The sequence below is a fragment of the Bufo gargarizans genome, chromosome 9, assembly GCF_014858855.1.
Source record: "Bufo gargarizans isolate SCDJY-AF-19 chromosome 9, ASM1485885v1, whole genome shotgun sequence".
Lineage (NCBI taxonomy): Eukaryota > Metazoa > Chordata > Amphibia > Anura > Bufonidae > Bufo > Bufo gargarizans.
The window spans coordinates 165,980,841-166,002,755 of record NC_058088.1 but is presented as its reverse complement, the minus strand read 5'-3'; the positions used below and the strand labels follow the sequence as shown (position 1 = coordinate 166,002,755).

Here is a 21,915-nt window from a genome sequence, read left to right as displayed (position 1 = left end):
TCGAATGTGAGCCCATCGACTTCAATCCAAAAGGTGTAAAAGGGGCTGGCCCAAGACAAGGATACAGGAAGTGATGACATATCAAAGGACAGGGAGGGGCAATCAATGTGGCTGGGCAGACAATGGACACACCCCATCCCTGTATAAGGAAGGATGAGTCATGCCCATTGCCCGACCAGCCAGGTGGCCGCCCACCCCCCATCACTGTCAGCATGGACCTCATTCAATACTGCTCCAAAGTGATCAGTATCTAATAAAAATCATTCTACTGGTTCTCATACTGACGGTTTTACCACTGGTCCCGATTCAGCCAAAGTACCTTCTGCTAGAGTGCTCTCTGGCTAAATCTGACACAGGGAGACAGATGACAATCTATAAAAACACACACACGTCCTAAGATAAAATGTCCGTATAATAAAATTTCCACAACAGTCATGTAAACACTCTCCAGGGATTCTGTCATGTAAAATGGCGCTCTCTGGGAATTCCGTCACGCAAACAGTGTCTCTTCAGGGATTATGTCACATAAACAACCACTCTCCTGGATTACATGTGATAAACGGCTGCTCTACCAGTGACTATTTGTGATAAATGGCCGCTCTCCCAGGATTGTGTTGTAACGGCATCTATTCAGGGATTACACCACATAAAGTTTGTCTCTCTGGATAATGTCACATAAAAGGACACTTTTTGTGGGTTCTTTCAATTTGTTGTTTGCTGCTTTTATATATGAAGGATCTCAGGTTTATTACATATAGTGATGAATTCTGGTTTTAACATTTTGCTATTAAATTATGAATAAAGAAACAGGTGTGATGTTTTTCTGTGTTTTCTGACACCAGAGCTGCACTCACAATTCTGCTGGTTGCTGACCAGATACACTATGTGGTGATGGAAGGATTAATAAAACACACATCTACATTTTAAAACAGCCACTAGTTTTATTGTACACAGACGGGTGGCGTCATAGCCGGCGACGATTAGTGAAACCAGATGTGTACAAACAAAGATGCGGGCGCCATGCTCTGACCATGCTTGTTCAGCAGGGGGATGTGACGATATCCTGCAAGAAAGAACAAAATGATGAGATGCCGGCGGCCAAGGACAGTGATATTAATGTCAGCAGGGAGCGCTGAAACATGACTGTTTTTAGTGGAATTATAGCAGTGACAGAATATTGCTTCCCCCTGACATTAAGGCCTCAGGCACACAACCGTTGTGTGTTTTGCGGTCAGCAAAACACAGATGGCATCCATGTGCGTTCCACAATTTGTGGAATGGCACGGACAGCCTTTATTATAGCTGCCTATTTGCGGACAAGAATAGGACAGGTTAGATTTTTTTTTGCAGACCACGGAACAGAGCAACGGATGCGGACAGCACACGGAGTGCTGTCCGCATTTTTTGCGGCCCCATTGAGGTGAAGGAGTCCGCTTCCGAGCCGCCAAAACTGCGGATCAGATGCGGACCAAAACAACGGCCATGTGCATGAGGCCTAAATTACATTTCTATGTGCGAGACCGGTGTGATCCATGGATTTAGAGTGCAGATTCAAAAATGGCGGCAGCGGAATTGTGGCTGCTGCTGCCTTTCTTAGACCAGGGGTTAATCCTCTGCTCCCCCTGTTGACAGTGATTAGCCTTGAATAGAGGAAGCGGCTGCACCTCCATGTCTGACGCCATGTGACACTAATTATATGAATTTCTCAATGGACAGTACAGTAGCATGATAGCAGCAAAATGACCTAAAGTGAATTCTACCTTTGCTCATGCTGGTCAGTGGCAGAGTGTACTGTCCCAGGAACTCGTTGGAAACCATTAACAGCTGATCCTCCAAAGAGATCCGTACCAGTGCCAGCTCCGGGACCTGGATGATAAAGTCCAGTGACTGGTTCCACTGGGGGTTAAATGCTGAAAGGAAAGAAGAAAGAAGCAGATAATACACTGCACACATCCTAACACAGGTTGGGTGGAAGGCGTAGTATTGGGGTGAAGGGGTTATCGGGGTGTAAGGATTACAACAGAGGTTCCTGTGTAGGAAGTGTCCTGTCCCAACTCCTGCTCTCAGCTATCAAGATCTAAAGTGTTAGAAATATGGATCAAGTTTTGAAGTTCGGGTATATGCTAAATTGCATTATGGATTCTGTTACCAACGGAACCGGCATTCCATTATGCATTCCGTCATGGAATTGTGTTATGGTCCGTAGTAATGGAATCCACAACGCAGTTCAGCATATATCATAAATTAGCCATATACTATGGCAGCGCAGAGGGAAAGCTAAGACGGCCGTAAAAAGCCGTCCTAGTAAATTACCTCTTTTGCTTTTTTCTTCTGTGTAGAGCCTGACCTGCCATGCGGATTGCAGCATGTTAACTGTTTGTGCAATTCCGCACCTTCTGTAGAGTGGTTTTCCCCATAAACGTCAATAGGGTTTTTAACATAAAGAGAAAATGTGCACCAAAAACAACAAAAAAACTGCACAAAAAAACATAGGATTTCTTGTGGATTTTCTGCAGACAAATCTGTACTATGTAAAACGGCAAGAATAGGACATGTTCTATAATATTTCGGACGGCACGGAATGGACATGCTGATGTGGACAGCTCACGGAATGCTGTCTACATCTTTTGCTGCCCCGCTGAAGTGAATCGGTCCGCATCCAACCCACAAAAAATGCGGATTGGATGCAGACAAAAAATACGTTCGTGTGCATGAGCCCTAAAAAAATGCATGGTTTTTGCAACAAGATATCTACGTTTCTGCTGCGTTTCCTTCCAGCCAAGCGAAAAAAGGAAATCACACAGTAAAACTGAATGACATTAATGACAACATTAGTTACATTGATGAAATTCAGTTCCTTTGTTGGAGGAAAGTGCTCCATAAATGCAGGTATGTTGTTGCAAAAAGCGTGTTTTTTATTGCCACAGTCAAAACTTAGCACTGCCGCAACGTGTGACAATTAGAGATGTCGCAAACATAAAATTTTCTGTTCGCGGATGGCGAACGCGAATTTACGCAACAGCCATAGACTTCAATAGGCAGGCGAATTTTAAAACCCACAGGGACTCTTTCTGGCCACAATAGTGATGGAAAAGTTGTTTCAAGGGGACTAACACTTGGACTGTGGCATGCCGGAGGGGGATCCATGGCAAAACTCCCATGGAAAATTACATAGTTGACGCAGAGTTGGGTTTTAATCCATAAAGGGCATAAATCGCCTAACATTCCTAAATTGTTTGGAATAACGTGCTTTAAAACATCAGGTATGATGTTGTATCAATCAGGTAGTGTAAGGGTTATGCCCGCTTCACAGTGACAGACCAAACTATGACAGACCAAACTCCCCGTTTAACGCACCGCAAACAACCGCAAACAGTCCATTTGCACAGCCGCAAACTCCCCATTTGCACAAGGTTGGATACCAAGCTAGCCATGTCCCGTTCCTTGGCCACGTACAACACCAAGGGTCCCCGAAAGGTGACAACAAGCCCCCTGGGACGCCTGCTGTGGTTGGTCTTCCACCTCCTCAAAGCCACCTTCCTCCTCTGACTCCTCTTTTTCAGACTCCTCTCTCTGCATTGCCGCAGGTCCAGCAATCGACGACGACAAGGCTGCTTCTGGTGGTGATGGTGACCACAACTCTTCCTCTTCATGCTCATCTACAGGCTTGATCCAGCACTCTTCGCAGGGCATGCTCCAGAAAAGACGCATATGGGATGAGGTCGATGATGTTGCCTTGGGTTTGACTGACCAGGTTTTTCACCTCCGCAAAAGGACGCATGAGCCTACAGCCATTGTGCATGAGCGTTCAGTAACCCGGCCAAAAAATACCCAGCTCCGCAGAGGCTGTCCTCTTTTTTTTAAATGAAAAAACTCTGTTCTTACCAGTTTAATGTCTGTTTTGTCCCCTATCAGGGGCCGGTGTATGGAATAGATTTTAGGAACCGGGAGATGGAAAAAGATGCTTGGTCGGTCCTCTTACTTCCAACTTGGGGCACTGCGCGTGCGCCGTGCAATCTACTGTGCTACCCGATATGAGTGGTATGTTAAGTAGTACTATTCCTATAAGTTTAATCCCTGTTGCGTCCCCTATCAGGGGCCGGTGTATGGAATAGATTTTAGGAACCGGGAGATGGAAAAAGATGCTTGGTTGGTCCTCTAACCAGGGGCGTAGCGTGGGGGGGGCCGGAGGGGCCGTTGCCCCGGGCGCCAAATTGCAGGGGGCGCCAGGCATCCGAAATTTCAATGAGGGCTACGGGAGCCTATGGCTCCCGTCCCCTCCGTTATGCCCCATAGGCTTCAGGCCACTAGGCCTGAAGCCTATAAGGCAGTAGAGGCGAGCGACGCAGGACTCGGTCACGATAACCTCACTGTGACCTCCTGCGTCGGGTCTCGCGAGATGACGCGATGACGCGGCGCAGGAAGGCACAGTGAGGCGTTCGTGACCGCCTGCGGCGGGAACAAGCGGGGATGGAGATAGGTAAGTATTTTTTTTTTATGTTAACTTACCTAATTGCAGAGGCTCTGGCGGCAGTATGGGGGGTGGGAGAGGAGAGGACTGGAGCAGAAAGGCTTCAATGGCATTGGCACAGCAATAAGAGGGGCGATTATATTAGCAAAGAGGGGGGCCAGTACATTAATAACAGAGGGGCCATTACATTAATAACAAAGAGGGGGACATTATATTAGCAAAGAGGGGGGCCAGTACATTAATAATAAAAAGGGGGCCATTATATTAATAATAAAGAGGGGGCCAGTACATTAATAATAAAAAGGGGGCCATTATATTAATAATAAAGAGGGGGCCAGTACATTATTAATAAAAAGGGGGCCATTATATTAATAATAAAGAGGGGGCCAGTACATTATTATTATTATTAATATAATGACCCCCTCTTCATTATTAATGTAATGGCCCCCTCTTTATTATTAATATAATGGCCCCCTCTTTATTATTAATGTAATGGCCCCTCTTTATTATTAATGTAATGCCCCCTCTTTATTATTAATGTATTGGCCCCCTCTTTATTATTAATGTAATGACCCCCTCTTTATTATTAATATAATGACCCCCTCTTCATTATTAATGTAATGACCCCCTCTTTATTATTAATGTATTGGCCCCTCTTTATTATTAATATAATGGCCCCCTCTTTATTATTAATATAATGACCCCCTCTTCATTATTAATATAATGGCCCCCTCTTTATTATTAATGTAATGGCCCCTCTTTATTATTAATGTACTGCCCCCTCTTTATTATTAATATAATGGCCCCTCTTTATTATTAATGTAATGACCCCCTCTTTATTATTAATGTAATGGCCCCTCTTTATTATTAATGTAATGGCCCCTCTTTATTATTAATGTAATGGCCCCTCTTTATTATTAATATAATGACCCCATCTTTGTTATGAATGTAATGACCCCCTCTTTGTTATGAATGTAATGACCCCCTCTTTATTATTAATGTAATGACCCCCTCTTTGCTAATATAATGGCCCCCTCTTTGTTATTAAAGAGGGGGCCAGTACATTAATAATAAAGAGGGGGCCATTATAATATACAGGGGGAATGAAAGCTATCTGTCTGGTTCTAGCTCAGTATTGGGGGGCAGCAGGATGACAGTGTTGAAGGAAGGAGAGCATGATAGTAAAGTGAGGAACCTAAATTTTTTTCGGTGAAACTCTGCAGAGACGAGAAGCGGCTGAAAGAAGTTATCATGGTGGTCTTATCTCTGAATGAAGACGTCGAGGAGAGTCTACATCACAGGAGACGTCACTGGATGTAACAGGTATGGTGCGGTATTCTACTGTAATAATAATGTCCATCCACATATCTGTTTCATGGTAGGGTTGGGGGAGAAGATTGAGAATTTGGCCCATACTGCCGCATTCTGGCCCCAGACTTCAGGTCACACTGTACGTGTTCAGAATTCTGGGGCCTCACACCCATCTACTACATTATCTGTACTCAGAGAGTTATCTCTGTGTTATCTGAGGTGTAACATAGGACTGCTAGTGATCTACTACAGTATCTGTTAAAAGTGGCGTGCCTGGGGTAGGCACGGGGGGGGGGGCGCAATTTTTGGCTTGCCCCGGGTGCTGGCAACCCACGCTACGCCACTGCCTCTAACTTCCAACTGCGCGTGCGCAGTGCAATGTACTGTGCTACCCAATATGAGTGGTATGTTAAGTAGTACTATTCCTATCAGTTTAATCCCTGTTACATCCCCTATCAGGGGACGTGTATGGAATAGAGTTTAGACAACCATAAAGAGTTGTCAATAGTTGACACACTCATGACATAAATTTTATTCCTCTATCCGTCAATCTTGGTGTAGTGATGACTGTGCTCGTGCGCACGTTTGGGAGATTGCAGTCGATGGCGGTTTTTCAAAGCCTATGGTTGTGCTGAGGTAGTTCAATGACAGTTAAGTGACCCAGAAAACAATGATTCTGCAGTGTGGGCCCATTGTTGGCCTAGTAGGCTTTAATGATCACCTTAGATGATCACAAAAAAAAATGAATGTTTTTTCTATGCAAAATTATTCAGCCGATCGCTTTTGGTCTGTTCACAATGAAGCAACGACCTTATCTCATCTGGGGTGTGCCAACATTGCCATTGCCAACACACTCATAGAGGTGATCGCTTCATTGTGATATGCAAGCCCCTTCACCACAACAAGGTAACGATCACGAAGGGGAATTGACACATGTATGTGCCTTTTTTTGTTGTTTTGTTTTTGCAGCCACACAGTGCAGCACCAGAGGCCAGAAAAATTAGGCATGTACACATGGCTGAAAAATTAGGTATTGTTGCTGTAGCAGCGGCCGGAAAAAATTATGTTTTCCAGGCAGAAAGTGCACTAAAACATTGCGGCTTGAACCCTAGTTGGTGGCGGAGAAGTCACGCAAGTCATCCGGCATGCAGAGATTAAATACAGCAGCGTGTGGACCATTTTATAGCCCAAGGCATCTCATCAGGCCTTTTTTAGTCAAATGCATCCCCCACTGTCAGTCCATGCCTCATTCATCTTAATAAAGGTGAGGTAATCTAGACTTTTTTGACCTAGGCGACTTCTCTTCTCAGTGACAATACCTCCTGCTGCGCTGAAGGTCCTTTCTGACAGGACACTTGAAGCGGGGCAGGCCAGAAGTTCTATCGCAAATTGGGATAGCTCAGGCCACAGGTCAAGCCTGCACACCCAGTAATCAAGGGGTTCATCGCTCCTCAGAGTGTCGATATCTGCAGTTAAGGCGAGGTAGTCTGCTACCTGTTGGTCGAGTCGTTCTCTGATGGTGGACCCCGAAGGGCTGTGGCGATGGGTAGGACTTAAAAAGCTCTGCATGTCCTCCATCAACAACACGTCTGTAAAGCGTCCTGTCCTTGCCGGCGTGGTCGTGGTAGGAGGAGGATTACTTTCACCTCTTCCCCTGTTAGATTCCTGTTGTGCTGTGACATCACCCTTATACGCTGTGTAAAGCATACTTTTTAACTTGTTTTGGAACTGCTGCATCCTTTCCGACTTCCGGTAATTCGGTAACATTTCAGGCACTATCTGCTTATACCGGGGGTGTAGTAGCGTGGCCACCCAGTACAGGTCGTTCTCCTTCAGCCTTTTTATACGAGGGTCCCTCAACAGGCATGACAGCATGAAAGACCCCATTTGCACAAGGTTGGATGCCGAGCTCCTCATGTCCCGTTCCTTGTCCTCACTGATCTCATTAAAGGTCTGTTCTTCCCCCCAGCCACGTACAACACCACGGGTACCAGATAGGTGACAACGAGCACCCTGGGATGCCTGCTGTGGTTGGTCTTCCTCCTCCTCAAAGCCACATTCCTCCTCTGACTCCTCTTCCTCAGACTCCTCTTCCAGCGTTGCCGCAGGTCCAGCAAGCGATGCTGATAAGACTGTTTCTGGTGGTGATGGTGACGACAACTCTTCCTCTTCACGCTCATCTAGCAGCCTGATCCAGCACTCTTCGCAGGCCACGCTCCAGGAAGAAAACAAATGGGATGATGTCGCTGATGGTGCCTTCGGTGCGACTAACTAGGTTTGTCACCTCCTCAAAAGGACACATGAGCCTACAGGCATTGCGCATGAGCGTCCAGTAACGTGGCAAAAAAATACCCAGCTCCGCAGAGGCTGTCCTAGCACCCCGTTCATACAAATACTCGTTGATGGCTTTATCTTGTTGGAACAGGCGGTCGAACATTAGGAGTGTTGAATCCAACATGTCAGGCTGTCGCAAATCAAGCGCCTCACTGGCATGTTGTTTCGCCGCTGAATATCTGAAAAGTGCGCCATAGTCGTATAGGAACGCCTGAAATGGCCACACACCTTCCTGGCCTGCTTGAGGACGTCCTGTAAGCCTGGGTACTTATGCACAAAGCGTTGTACGATCAGATTCAACACATGTGCCATGCACAGCACATGTGTCAACTTGCCCAAATTCAATCCAGCCAACAAATTGCTTCCATTGTCACACACCACTTTGCCGATCTCCAGTTGGTGCGGAGTCAGCCACTGATCCACCTGTGCGTTCAGGGCGGACAGGAGTGCTGGTCCGGTGTGACTCTCTGCTTTCAGGCAAGTCAACCCCAAGATGTCGTGACACTGTCGTATCCGGGATGTGGAATAGCCCCTGGGGAGCTGGGGGGGTGCAGTTGATGTGGAGCAAGACGCAGCAGCAGAAGAGGACTCAGCCGAGGAGGTTAGCGAAGAGGATGGAGTAGGAGGAGTATAGGAGGTGGCAGCAGGCCTGCCTGCAAGTCGTGGCGGTGTCACAAACTCCTCTGCAGAGCCATGCATTACATGCTTGGCAGCCGTCAGCAGGTTTACCTAATGCACAGTGTAGGTGATATACCTGCCCTGACCGTGCTTCGCAGACCGGTATCAGTGGTCAGATGGACCCTTGCCCCAACACTGTGTGCCAGACATGCCATGACTTCCTTTTCCACAATAGCGTACAGGATTGCCTTTTGTGAGAAAAAAAATTCGGCCGGGTACCTTCCACTGCGGTGTCCCAATAGCTACAAATTTTTTGAAGGCCTCAGACTCCACCAGCTTGTATGGTAAAAGCTGGCGGGCTAAGAGTTCCGTCAAGCCAGCTGTCAGACGCCGGGCGGCAAGGGGGTGACTCTGTGACATTGGCTTCTTGCACTCAAACATTTCCTTGACATACACCTGACTGTGGGCAGATGAGCAGGAACTGCTGAAGGTGAGAGGCGGAGTGGCAGATGGTTGAGAGGGGGCAAGGAGGACAGCAGTGGTTGACGTGGCTGAAGATGCTGGACCAGGAGGATGGTGGCTTTGAGTTTGTGTGCTGCTTGTACTCATCATGTGTTTATCCCATAGGCGTTTGTGATGTGAGATCATGTGCCTTCGCAAAGCAGTTGTACCTAGGTGGGTGTTGGACTTCCCACAACTCAGTTTCTTTTGGCACAGGTTGCAAATGGCATCGCTGTTATCAGAGGCAGACACACACAAAAAATGCCACACTGCTGAGCATTGCAATGACGGCATTCTGGTGGTGGCAACAGCATGCGTTGATTGGCGTGCTGTCTGGCTGACCCCGGGTGCCGATGCATGCTGTCTGACTGTGCCACTAGCTCCTTGCGACGACCTCCCCCTGCTTCCAACTCGTCTCCTCCTCCTCTCTGTCTCCCCATCTGAACTTTCGCCCTGTTCTTCTTCTCTTTGAGCGGGCACCCACGTGACATCCACGGACACATCGTCATCATCAACCGCTTCACTTGTATCTGACAACTCAGCAAAGGAAGCAGCAGCGGGTACAACATCATCATCATCACACCGTACGTCCATGTGTGTAATGCTGCCTGACTGAGACATATCCATGTTATCTACATCTTCTGGCAATAATGGTTGCGCATCACTCATTTCTTCCAACTGATGTGTAAATAACTCCTCCGACAGATCAAGTGAAGCAGCTGTTGGTGGTGGCGGCAGGCGGGCGAGTGGTAACTTGAGAGGTACCCAAAGCTGAGCTGGAGGAGGATGGTGCGTCAAGGTTCCGAGAGGAAGCTGTAGAAGATTGGGTGTCCTGTGTTAGCCAGTCAACTATGTCCTCAGAATTTTTTGAATTCAGGGTAGATGGCCTCTGAACACTGGGCATTATTCTAGGGCCAAAGGAAATCACAGCACCACAACCACGACGACCCCTGCGGGGTCGCCTGCCTCTGCCTGTAATTTTTTTTCTGATTAGTTCTACTATGCGTTCAAGCTACTGTGACACCAGATATGAGTGCTGCAACTGGGCACTGGCAGTAGTGGGCACAGTACACGCTGTGGGCCTGACACACGCTGGCAGGCAACTGCAATTATATTACAGTGAAAAAATAGTTTTTTATTTTTAAATGCAGGCTACTGTGACACCAGATATGAGTGGTGCAACTGGGCACTGGCAGTAGTGGGCACAGTACACGCTGTGGGCCTGACACACACGCTGGCAGGCAACTGCAATTATATTACAGTGAAATTTTTTATTTTATTTTTAAATGCAGGCTACTGTGACACCAGATATGAGTGGTGCAACTGGGCACTGGCAGTAGTGGGCACAGTACACGCTGTGGGCCTGACACACACTTGCAGGCAACTGCAATTAGATTACAGAGAACAAAAAAAAAAAAAGCAGATTGATGTACTGGCCCCAAAAAGGGATTTTTGGGGTGCTGTCAGGACGCTGTCCTGACAGCAGATCCGATGAGTCTTTGAGGACTGGGGTGGACACAGAACACTGGCCTAGCTAACGATTTCCCTATTAAATCATCAGCAGCAGCACTCTCCCTGCTCTAACTAACACTGCAGTTTCCGAATGAATCTAAGATGGATGCTGTCCTTGCTTTTTGCTAGTAGGTGGAAGGGTCTGGGAGGGAGGGTCTGCTGTTGATTGGCTGGGATGTGTCTGCTGACTGTGAGGTACAGGGTCAAAGTTTGCTCAATGATGACGTATAGGGGGCGGACAGAACATTGCATATGTTCGCCCGCCCCGGCGAACGCGAGCAAGCGAAGTTTGCCGGGAACTGTTCGGGACATTTCTAGTGACAATACCCCTAGTCTAGGTGTAGCTCCAGCCTAAAAAATCCAGTAATTATGCTGTATTTACTTTTGCCCCATATCCTACATCACCTATAGAAAGATTCAGACTCACTTGCTCCATGCCACTTTAGTCTTGCACACTGGTTCAGGTTTGTCCATCTCCCGATCCCCAAATTGTTTTCTTCCAGCCGGATATGGACATGGTCTCCTGTGCCACTACAGCCAGTGACTGACTTCAGCAATGATGTATCACTTAGGGACATGTCACCACTGAAGCCTGTGATTGGCTGCAGCAGCGCAGGTGACCGTGTCCATACTTCGCTGGAAGATGATTGAATGGGAGCCAGCGTGCAGGAACAGAGCAGCATAGAACATGTAAGTATCATTGTTTCATACCTGGTTATGGGACATGAGTAAAGTAAAAAGAGTATAATCACTGAAAAACCTCTAAATTTTTTTTTAAAAGCAATCTATCAGCAGGCCAGTGCTAGTACTGCCAGCAGATGGCAGTATTATTTTGCTGTATAGTAATTCATAGCATGGGAATAAGGTAGGCTTGGTGGGTGCTCTGTAGTGGGAGGATTTAAAGTGTAAGTAATACTGAGTAATTTTGTAATATACTTTAATTACCTAAATCGTACATTTCTATTACAAAAATAGTTCTAAAATGGCCCATTTTGAGCCTTAGCAACGCTCCTCTGTCTTCTTTTTACATAACTGTGGAGACTTGCTGTGTTATGTACACAGAAGACAGAGGGGGGTTGCTAAGGCACAAAATGGGCTATTTTAGAACTATTTTAGTAATAGAAAAGTACGATTTCAGTAATAGTGCCCCTATACATTACAAAAATAAAAAAGAATGACCGTTACACTTTTAAGACTCAATCTGGGCACTATATGCACTTTTGTTTTGCAAAGTATGCAGAGGCGGATTGCCCATAGACTCTACAGGGAAATTTCCAGGTGGGCCGATGCCCAGGGGGCCACTTGTAACGTCCCAGAGAGGCATTAGCACCTTTTGCACCCCACTACTGTCTTTATTGGTTAACCTCATGTCATCTAGTGCATTTATTTCGGGTCCACTACACTGTGCATTCCTATTTCTAATACAACTCTTATGTTAATGTAATGTGCCTGGTTCAACAGTAGGTGGCAGCAAGCATGGCAGACCTATAGTTAACAGAGAATGGAACCCTTTTTTCCATTCTAACCCTCCCTCTAAGGAGGGGAGAGTACTAGTTAGTTAGAGTCAGTCTAGTGCACCCCCATCTAGGGGAAGGGTGTGCAGCAGATGCACGTCCTTGCTGAAGATGCCTAATTCAAGCCAGCTACATAGAAACATAGAAACATAGAATGTGTCGGCAGATAAGAACCATTTGGCCCATCTAGTCTGCCCCATATACTGAATACTATGAATAGCCCCTGGCCCTATCTTATATGAAGGATGGCCTTATGCCTATCCCATGCATGCTTAAACTCCTTCACTGTATTTGCAGCTACCACTTCTGCAGGGAGGCTATTCCATGCATCCACTACTCTCTCAGTAAAGTAATACTTCCTGATATTACTTCTAAACCTTTGCCTCTCTAATTTAAAACTATGTCCTCTTGTAGCAGTTTTTCTTCTTTTAAATATTCTCTCCTCTTTTACCTTGTTGATTCCCTTTATGTATTTAAAAGTTTCTATCATATCCCCTCTGTCTCGTCTTTCTTCCAAGCTATACATGTTAAGGTCCTTTAATCTTTCCTGGTAAGTTTTATCCTGCAATCCATGTACTAGTTTAGTAGCTCTTCTCTGAACTCTCTCCAAAGTATCAATATCCTTCTGGAGATATGGTCTCCAGTACTAAGCACAATACACAAATGAGGTCTCACTAGTGCTCTGTAGAGCGGCATGAGTGCCTCCCTCTTTCTACTGGTAATTCCTCTTGCTATACACTCAAGCATTCTGCTAGCATTTCCTGCTGCTCTGTGACATTGTCTGCCTACCTTTAAGTCTTCTGAAATAATGATCCCTCAATCCCTTTCCTCAGATACTGAGGTTAGGACTGTATCACTGATTTTATATTCTGCTCTTGGGTTTTTACGCCCCAGGTGAATTATCTTGCACTTATCAACATTAAATTTTAGTTGCCAGATTGCCCCTTCAGCTCTGCTGGTTATGGGGGCCAAAGCCTGAAGCCTCAGGGGTACTATTTTGTGCTGCCCTGTGATATTTAGTTATGGTGGGGCAGTATTTTGTGCTGCACTGTGGTATTGTAGGCCCTGGTCACTTCTGCTGTCCCTGTCTACTTGTTTTGTCCTGTCTTCTGCCAATTTGGACACCCCTACAACACGGGGCCACTTTAAGTTCCCACTCCTTCCCTGAAAGTATGGTACTCTCTAGGCACCATTTTAGCACTGTATGATTTTATTAGAGTTATGTATGGCACATTCTGAGTACAGGATCTCATATGGATACTAAATAAGAGCCCAGTAGATTGGGATTATTGTGCCAGGAAGGTATAGTTCTTCAGAGACAGTCTCAGCAAATTCATTCTGTCCTGGGCCAGAAATGGGTCAGCTAACTCAAACCCCACCCATAAGAGGGTGTTCCCAGGTGCGTTTGGGGTGTCCTGATTTCACCAACTGAAACCTTGGTAAGTATGGATCGGACAGCTCTCTGTAAATGTTACAAAACCCCACTTCTTACCGTTGTTCACCACTTGTGTTTGTTTCCGCCCCTCATCGACTGGAACCCCGTAAATCTGCACCTTCACTATCAGGCTTGGCTTGGTTCTACAGATACTTTCATGTGGCAGGAGGAAGCCGCTGATCACCTGGAAAACACAGAAGGACTCATTTATTAAAACTGTCTAACAGGAAAACTGTCTTAGCTGGCAACCAATCAAAGCTCACCTTTCATTTCTTAAAGTGTTCTGAAAAAATAAAAGGTGAGCGTTGATTGGTTGTGATTAGGCAACTAAAACAGTTTTCCTGTTAGACAGTTTTGATAAATAAGGCCCAAAGTGTCCTATGAGTCCTGAGATAGATGACACAGGAGGGGGGCTGGTGCATGCAGGGAGAGGTGAAAACTGAAACGGCGCCCCCCCCCCCCCTTTGCCCCCCAATGCCAATTTCTTAACCTAACCACTTTGCCACAATGACAGCGCTCATCGCCCATGGACCTTCTGCTGCCCTCCTCTCTCCTATACCTGGTGCTGCCTGATGCGATCACCTCACCTGGCCTCATTGGTGGTGCACCCCTGGGTGCATGGATACAGAGGTGCTTAGGCCTCCATCTGAAGGAGACAGTACGGTACAAACCCAGGTAGGAAATCATGGCCATAATCTCTTAAATTTATCCATTCATTCCCAGCCTTTAGAGGGACAGTTACTCCTTTTCATCATTCGGGGTTATTTCTTCTCACAATATCCCTACTGTATATTATTGCAGTATATTCTGCTAGTCGAGGTGTTGATGACCCCCCCGTCTCCACTCAACTCCCCGTCTGTGTGGTTTATGAATAGAGGGCTATGGAACGATACCTTAATGGTGAAAAATATCTGTTGTGTCCTGTGTTTGCGTCCACGAGGAACAAAGCTGCAGTCTTCATTGCGCAGAAATTCTGGCTTTAGTACATATCCACATCTCCCATTATCCAGAAACTTTCCATCCTGCAGATCCATTGGAATCCCCGGCGTCTGAAAGTTTAAAGCGGCTAAAAAGAAGATGAAAAGGAGTGTACAAAAGGATTCACACACAGGTTTTTTGTGGAGTTTTTCAGAGATTTAACATTTTTTTTCAGCATTTTAGAACTGTTTTCTTCTTCTTCAGTTTTTACTGAAAAATGCCAGTTTCAAGTGGTAAATATGAAGTCTTTTTTCTGAAGATTTTTTATTTATTTTTATCCTAAATGCAGAATGTCTAAACAATACATTTTTCTCATAATTTTCCATCTCTAAAGGGTAAAATAGCATTCACATATTTTTATTTTTTTAAAACCCTCATAAAAAATAAAGAAAACGCTGAAAATTTCGGGATGAAAGTTTCAAAACTCCACTCTATGAATGTGTTCTTATGAGGGGATGTCTGTTACCATGGTAACCCCAGAGCAAGCACACTACTTCCATAACTGCAGCAGTGAAGAGATTAGGAGAAAGCAATAAAATAAACCTTTTCTATATCTGTGTATATCGGATTATTATAGATAAACTGCTCTGACCTTACTCCTCCCCCGACTAATGGTAACAGATTTTATTGGCATGCTAACCAGAGGGGAGAAATACACAAGTAGTAGGGTAAAGGTTAACCCTAAAATATCACTAAGACACTATACTATAATCAGCCCCACAGGCAGGCCCAGTGTGTGGCATGTACTCACTCATCTGGCAGCCGACATTCCAGAATTCCTGCGGGTAGAAGTTAGAGGAGTCAATTCTGGACCAGTTAGGGTAAATCCGAGTGAGGAACCTCCTGGTGTGTTGGATGAATTCCTGGGCTGGGGATGAAGCAGAAATGTCCAGGTTATTTTACTTGACTTTTACACACATGATCAGATAACCTTTGTAGCTAAAGAATTTATAGGCCGGAGCGCTATTCCCTCCAAGTTCAACAACCCAAAACAACACTCTGTTGCGTAGCACTCCAATAATTAGCCATATAGCAGACTGATACATAGTGCCGCCCATCCAGCCTCCAGACGGTATCATACAGCATTCAGATAGTGTCAACATAAACAGCAGTGAACAACATCCACATAACTGGTGTATAAAATGTCCATAGTTTAATCATGCAGCTGCCAAAAAATGGCTAAAGTGTCCAGATAAATGGCGACTACCGCACCCATATAAATAGTTGTATACAGTATCCAGATAGATAGTATATTACAGGTGACAGATTAACGACTGTCCACATAAAACGTACTAGTATATAAAATCCAGACAAACAGTATCATGCAGCATCTAGAAAGTGCATATACTGGATATACTATCTTGTGTCTAGACAAATAATGTATACAGCTTTCATATAAGCAATGTAACCAAGCTATAGACTAATGTAAAGTTATTAGATGACTGCAGGGTCCTTTAAAGGAGTTTCCTGGGATTACTACGGTCTTTTCTAGATATTTTCATGTGGTTTTTTACCTCATGTACATTTTATCCATGCATTTTCCATTTAGACTCTCCTGACTCTTTTTTTACCATGTAAACAAATCTCTCTGGTTTGTTTCCGTTCTGTATTTAGTACTTCCTGTTGCTGTATCCAACCAAACCCATGATGAACTTCTCCTTTCTCTGCCCTAACAACGTACAGTTAGTTTATAGCTCCTCCCACCCAGCTGGTTACATAGACACTACCCTATTGTGAGATTGTGAAACAGCTATTTCTGCATAATGTCTGTACTTAAACTGTCATTTGGCATTCCGGGCACTAGAGGCCACTGTTTTGCAGCTACAGCCAGCACACTCTGCGATTTGAATATGCAAAACAGATGATGACTCATGCTGATGACTCATGCTGCTGCCTGTGAGTGAACCAGGAAGTGTGTTGATCTGGCATGGTGGAAGGATTGTGCTGTGAGGGACTGTATCCGATTCCATCCTGGCTTGCAGATTTCTGGCAGTTAATGGACTCTCAGAAGAAGGAGAGTAGCTGTTATACCCTGACTGAATCCAGCTCTTTTGAAAGAGAGGTTGTCCCAGGAAGACCAGTTCAGTGTGTGGACAGAAGGCCTCATCATCAAGCAAGGCTGCACGGTTGCTAAGAGGTTGGTGGCCATCCCTGGTAGGCTGCATCCTCGGGCCCAGAACAGACACAGGTCAGTACACCTGGTTACTAATTGTTATATTGTGTGGCGCCTGAAGTGACAGAGACTAGCCTAGGCCTAGCATTAGTTAGTTAGGATTAGATCGTTTTGCTAGGCTGTACTGTACTGTACTGGACTGCAGCGCAGTTATTGACTTGCAGGCTCTGCTGCGTTTGCCATCGGCTAGGGGTGTCCTCTGTAGCGGCACAGCACGACTTGCAGGCTTTGCTGTGTCCTCCATCGGCTAGGCCTGTCCAGTGGGCAGGGACATTGACTGTGGGTCCGGGGATATAGCGTTTTCTTTTTCCATGTTTGTATTGTTTTGGTGATGCTTATGTTATTACTCGTTGTCTAAGTAAAGTTTCTGTTCTTGCGTAGTAAGCTGGTGTCAGTGTCGCTTTCCTTGTCTGTGGCTTCGCTGTATTCTGGGGAGCCCACCCCGGTACATGGCTTACACTATCACTGCTCCTAACAACACCCAGCTAGTTTAGAGCTCCTCCCACCCAGCCTGTTACAAAGACACTCCCCTATCACTGCCCCGCCCATGGGCACAACATCACAGGAAATAGGAAAGAGCTGCATGGTCATGTGACCACAGCCCAGAACAGAAGATAAGAACAAAGGTAAAAGAAATACTTTACAAAATTAGAGCTACCTTCATAAAAGATGTATTGATTCAAACTGGAAAACCCCATTAGGATGAATACACACGATCAGGATTGCATGCAGATTTTCCGCGCGGATTTGCATGCGGAAAATCCGCACCGTAGTTCATGTACATTGTATTCTATGAGAATTTGAAATTCTAAATGCACATGATACAGATTTTTTTCCATGTGGATTTTGACCTGTGGTGCGGATTTTTAAATCCACAGCATGTCAATTTAATTTATTTTTCCTGACCGGATTTTCTTCATTCACTTAGTAAAATCCACACGGAAATCCGCACCAATTGATGCTGGTTGATTTGCCTGAGAACACCTACGGATTTCAGTGTGTATTCGCCGCACACAAATCCTGAACGTGTGCATGTACCCTTAAGGTGGCTGATATTTGCTGATGTTATCCAAGTAAATAGCTGATTTCCAATTGACAAATCTCATCTGAGCGTCCATAAAATCCTGAATCATTTTTATTTTAAGCCCTGAGTGAAACCACAAACCCACATCATTAATTGTGATGGAGCCCAGACGACAAAACCAGAGGGAGGAGTCGAGAGCGACATCACAGCGAGACGAGAACATAACTGACCTGAGTTTTGGGCCAATCTTTGTGCCTCCTGTTCCAGCAGACTATTCATTTCTGTAAATTTTTGTTTTTCTTTTGAATATAAAAAATTGTAAAATTTTTTAGATATGGTATAAATTACCAAATCTGAAAGTACCGTGGCCATCTCCCTGTTCTCTACCTGAGAAAAAGACGTGGAAATCATTAAGATCTATCTGACTGCAGCACCCTCTTATCTGTGTACAAGTGGACACTTGAAACATTTGCATATTTATTGAATGTATTTCTAAAGTCATTGTAATTCCTAATATCAGGCTGGCAGTGTCATTACATCTATTCACCCCTAGGTGGTGCTGGCATCACTTACCCGTATTTTTCGCCCTATAAGACGCACCGGCCCATAAGACGCACCTAGGGTTTTGAGGAGGAAAATAAGAAAAAAAAATTTTGAACCAAAAGGTGTGCTTTTGGTGGGTTTTGAACTAATTGTGGTCTGTGGATGGCACTGTTATGGGGGATCTGTGGCTGGCGCACTGTTATGGGGGATCTGTGGGTGACGCACTGTTATGGGGGATCTGTGGGTGATGCACTGTTATGGGGGATCTGTGGGTGACACTTATGGGGGATCTGTGGGTGACACTTATGGGGAATCTGTGGGTGACACTTATGGGGGATCTGTGGGTGACACTTATGGGGGATCTGTGGGTGACACTTGGGGATCTGTGGGTGGCTCTTATTGGGCTCTCTGGATGGCACTGTTATGGGGATCTGTGTATGACAGTTATGGGGGGGATCTGTGGATGACACATATATGGCATCTTATGCTATGTGTCATCCACAGATCCCCTCCATAAGTGTCCCTGTAGTGAATGACCCTCAATACACGGGGTGGGGGTCGCATCTGCTTTTATAGTGACAGCGGGGGCCGTGCAGTGACTGTATTCTACTACACGGGCCCCGCTCACTGTATAATCGTATCTCTAATAGTTAATTGTTAAGTATATAATCGCATAATCAGCGCTGTGTATTACGGTACTTACAACTACAAGCGCTCTTAGCAGAGAGGAGGGAGGAGGCAGGCCGGGAGGACAGGCGCTGGCAGTGTGAGTCATACGTCATGCGCCCACGCTGCCTGCTTCATTCATAAAGTGGGCGGCGCAGGCGCGTGACGTAGTGACTCACGCTGCCAGCGCCCGTCCTCCCGGCCTGCCTCCTCCCTCCTCGCTGCTACCTACTGAGCGGTGAGCGCTTGGTAGTTGTAAGTAATACACAGCGCTCATTATGCGATTATATACATAACAATTAACTATTAGAGATACGATTATACAGTGAGCGGGGCCCGTGTAGTAGAATACAGTCACTGCACGGGCCCCGCTGTCATTATAAAAGCAGATGCCGGCCCCCAGCCCCTCCTCCCTCACAGCTGATACACCCGCCGCATTCGCCCCATAAGACGCACTGCTATTTTCCCCCCACTTTTGGGGGGGAAAAGTGCGTCTTATAGGGCGAAAAATGCAGTATATACTATATCTGGGGTGTACTAATAAATTTAGTTGAAGGGAAGTGAGAGGACAGAGAAGTAACTTAAAGGGGTTGTCCGGGTTCAGAGCTGAACCCAGACATACCTCCATTTTCCCCCCAGGCAGCCCCCCTGACATGAGCATCGGAGCAGTTCAAGGCATTTTTTGGAGTTCTGGTGACATACCGGGGTTCTCCATGGGGCTGCTAGGAAGCCCGGTGATGTCACCGTCACTGATGGGCGGAATTTAGCGCTGCCCTAGCAAGTAAAACGGCTAGGCGAGCGCTAAAGCCCGCCCATCAGAGCCGGTGACGTCACCAAGCACACTGCCAGGTGGAAGTTTCCACCCGGCAGTGTGTTATTGATAACAAAAGAGACCTTGCCCTGCGTGATATAGCGCAGGGCAAGGGAGCGCATCGGAGCATGAGATGCTCCAATGCTAGCCTCAGGGGGGCTGCCTGGGTGAAAATAAGGGTATGTCCGGGTTCAGCTCTGAACCTGGACAACCCCTTTAATAGAGGAGCAGAACAGGCCTAATTCACCATGTAGCTGCCATTTCACGTCCTTGGCCCTGATGAAGCTAAGGGAGGACTGAGTACAGTATTACAGCAGCACAGACCAGTAAGTCTATGTCTGAATATAGAGAAAGTCTAGTGGAAATTAGAGCTAAACTAGCCAATGGACTTCACAAGCAACAGGGACCAGGAGGAACTTAAAGGTACCTGGGTACTTTTACACTAGCGTTTTTCTTTTCCAGCATAGAGTTCCGTCCTAGGGGTTCTATACCGGAAAAGAACTGATCAGTTTTATCCCCATGCATTCTGAATAGAGAGCAATCCGTTCAGGATGCATCAGGATGTCTTCAGTTCAGTCGTTTTGACTGATCAGGCAAAAGATAAAACCGTAGAATGCCTGAATGCCCGGCATTTTTTCCCATAGAATTGTATTAGTGCATTCAAAATTCCGGAATGCTGGACCCGCCATGCGCAGACCGGTAAAAATGTGAGAAGAAAATACAAGACGGATCCGTCTGTCCGCATGATAAGCAGAGAGACGGATCCGTTCTTGCAATGCATTTGTGAGACGGATCCGCATCCGGATGCGTCTCACAAATGCTTTCAGTCACATCCAGATCGGCAGATCGGCAGATCCAGCGGGCAGTTCCGGCGACGGAACTGCCTGCCGGATCACATTGCCGCAAGTGTGAAAGTAGCCTTATGCGCAAAATTATCCTTTACCAAATGCCTCTAAGGACATAGAACGGAGCAGAAGACTAATGCCTGCTGTAGAGGGAAGTGGTAAAATGGACAGTACAGACCAAAAGTTTGGACACACCTTCTCATTCAAAGAGTTTTCTTTATTTTCATGACTATGAAAATTGTAGATTCACACTGAAGGCATCAAAACTATGAATTAACACATGTGGAATTATATACATAACAAAAAAGTGTGAAACAACTGAAAATATGTCATATTCTAGGTTCTTCAAAGTAGCCACCTTTTGCTTTGATTACTGCTTTGCACACTCTTGGCATTCTCTTGATGAGCTTCAAGAGGTAGTCACCTGAAATGGTCTTCCAACAGTCTTGAAGGAGTTCCCAGAGATGCTTAGCACTTGTTGGCCCTTTTGCCTTCACTCTGCGGTCCAGCTCACCCCAAACCATGTGACTGTGGAGGCCAGGTCATCTGGCGCAGCACCCCATCACTCTCCTTCATGGTCAAATAGCCCTTACACAGCCTGGAGGTGTGTTTGGGGTCATTGTCCTGTTGAAAGATAAATGATGGTCCAACTAAACGCAAACCGGATGGAATAGCATGCCGCTGCAAGATGCTGTGGTAGCCATGCTGGTTCAGTATGCCTTCAATTTTGAATAAATCCCCAACAGTGTCACCAGCAAAGCACCCCCACACCATCACACCTCCTCCTCCATGCTTCACGGTGGGAACCAGGCATGTAGAGTCCATCCGTTCACCTTTTCTGCGTAGCACAAAGACACGGTGGTTGGAACAAAAGATCTCAAATTTGGACTCATCAGACCAAAGCACAGATTTCCACTGGTCTAATGTCCATTCCTTGTGTTCTTTAGCCCAAACAAGTCTCTTCTGCTTGTTGCCTGTCCTTAGCAGTGGTTTCCTAGCAGATATTCTACCATGAAGGCCTGATTCACACAGTCTCCTCTTAACAGTTGTTCTAGAGATGTGTCTGCTGCTAGAACTCTGTGTGGCATTGACCTGGTCTCTAATCTGAGCTGCTGTTAACCTGCGATTTCTGAGGCTGGTGACTCGGATGAACTTATCCTCCGCAGCAGAGGTGACTCT

General features: G+C 45.9%; 1 protein-coding gene across 1 annotated transcript in view; it reads right to left on the bottom strand.

Moving 5' to 3' along the window:
• Nucleotides 1-929: 929 nt before the first annotated feature.
• LOC122919832 (1-phosphatidylinositol 4,5-bisphosphate phosphodiesterase zeta-1-like) overlaps nucleotides 930-21,915 on the bottom strand; it is a 138,991-nt gene continuing 118,005 nt past the window's right edge. The window contains exons 7-12 of the mRNA XM_044269022.1: nucleotides 18,102-18,258; nucleotides 15,426-15,542; nucleotides 14,590-14,762; nucleotides 13,754-13,880; nucleotides 1,761-1,910; nucleotides 930-1,063 (exon numbers count right to left, since the gene is read on the bottom strand). Coding sequence (XP_044124957.1) covers nucleotides 981-1,063; nucleotides 1,761-1,910; nucleotides 13,754-13,880; nucleotides 14,590-14,762; nucleotides 15,426-15,542; nucleotides 18,102-18,258 — 807 coding nt within the window. The 3' untranslated portion in view covers nucleotides 930-980. The remainder of the gene's footprint in view (nucleotides 1,064-1,760; nucleotides 1,911-13,753; nucleotides 13,881-14,589; nucleotides 14,763-15,425; nucleotides 15,543-18,101; nucleotides 18,259-21,915) is intronic.